The following is a 924-nucleotide window of genomic DNA, read 5'->3' as shown; positions in this document are numbered from 1 at the left end:
GCTCATAAAGCTGTGCAGGCCCTGAAGGAGAAGAAGAAGAAGAAGAGGAAGAAGAAGAAGCTGGAGAACGCGGAGGGCCAGACGGGGGCTCTGGGGCCCGATGGAGAGGTGGGTTCAGCAGTAGGGTTACTTTGCTCAGGGTGTGAAGCGTCACAATATCCAATATTTTTTAAAAGTCGTGAATGTCTGAAAAGTCTGTGCAGCACTGATCTAAAGGAGGCTTTGGTGATGATGATGATGATGATGATGTTTACAGCCCCTGGATGAGACGAGTCAGATGAGTGATCTTCCAGTGAAGGTGATCCATGTGGACAGTGGGAAGATTCTGACCGGAGTGGACGCTCCTAAAGCTGGACAGCTGGACACGTGGCTGGAGATGAACCCTGGGTAAGATGACAGTCGATCGTGTGTGCTGCTGATGATTCGGTCATCTCCACTGACCTCTCTCTCTCTCTCTTCAGTTACGAGGTCGCTCCGCGCTCGGACAGCGAGGATTCTGGGTCGGAAGAGGACGAGGTTCCTTCAGCTGCTTTCTGACCGTACCAGATTAAACTGAGAGAACAAGATTCATTAAAGATGTTCTATGATTGTTTCCTGACAGGAAGAGGAAGAGGAACCTCCTCAGCTGCTGGCGTCACAAACTGCCACAGAAGAGAAGAAGAAGATTCCCGACCCGGACAGTGAGGACGTGTCTGAAGTAGACGCCCGTCACATTATAGAGTAGGACAAACTCACACATCTGACACACATCTGCTGCAGCTGGAGCATCACTGCAATCAGCAGCGTTTACAGGCTCTTCATACACTCTCAGTGCTGCAGTCTGAACCTGTGTGCGCGTGTGTGTGTGTGTGCGTGTGTGTGTGAGAGTGTGCGTGTGTGTGCGCGCGCGTGTGCGTGTCTCTCATGTCTCTTGTGTGTGTGAGA

At 51.4% G+C, this 924-nt stretch overlaps 1 protein-coding gene across 1 annotated transcript; it reads left to right on the top strand.

Annotated features, from left to right (window-relative positions):
* The first annotated feature begins 6 nt into the window (after positions 1-6).
* LOC107735678 (transcription activator BRG1-like) lies at positions 7-861 on the top strand. The gene is made up of 4 exons (XM_016547286.1): positions 7-108; positions 257-387; positions 462-516; positions 602-861. Exons 2-4 carry the CDS (start codon positions 278-280, stop codon positions 722-724), a joined length of 288 nt encoding a protein of 95 aa, XP_016402772.1. The 5' UTR covers positions 7-108; positions 257-277; the 3' UTR covers positions 725-861.
* Positions 862-924: the final 63 nt, after the last annotated feature.

This window comes from Sinocyclocheilus rhinocerous, unplaced genomic scaffold (assembly GCF_001515625.1).
Source record: "Sinocyclocheilus rhinocerous isolate Xijiao unplaced genomic scaffold, SAMN03320098_v1.1 C36230856, whole genome shotgun sequence".
Lineage (NCBI taxonomy): Eukaryota > Metazoa > Chordata > Actinopteri > Cypriniformes > Cyprinidae > Sinocyclocheilus > Sinocyclocheilus rhinocerous.
This window is presented reverse-complemented; position numbering and strand designations above follow the sequence as displayed.

Coding starts and splice junctions, on each gene's coding strand:
- LOC107735678 (XM_016547286.1), top strand. CDS start 278: ATGAGTGATCTTCCAGTGAAGGTGATCCATGTGGACAGTGGGAAGATT. Junction 388..461: donor TGGCTGGAGATGAACCCTGG/GTAAGATGACAG, acceptor CTCTCTCTTCAG/TTACGAGGTCGCTCCGCGCT. Junction 517..601: donor CTGGGTCGGAAGAGGACGAG/GTTCCTTCAGCT, acceptor GTTTCCTGACAG/GAAGAGGAAGAGGAACCTCC.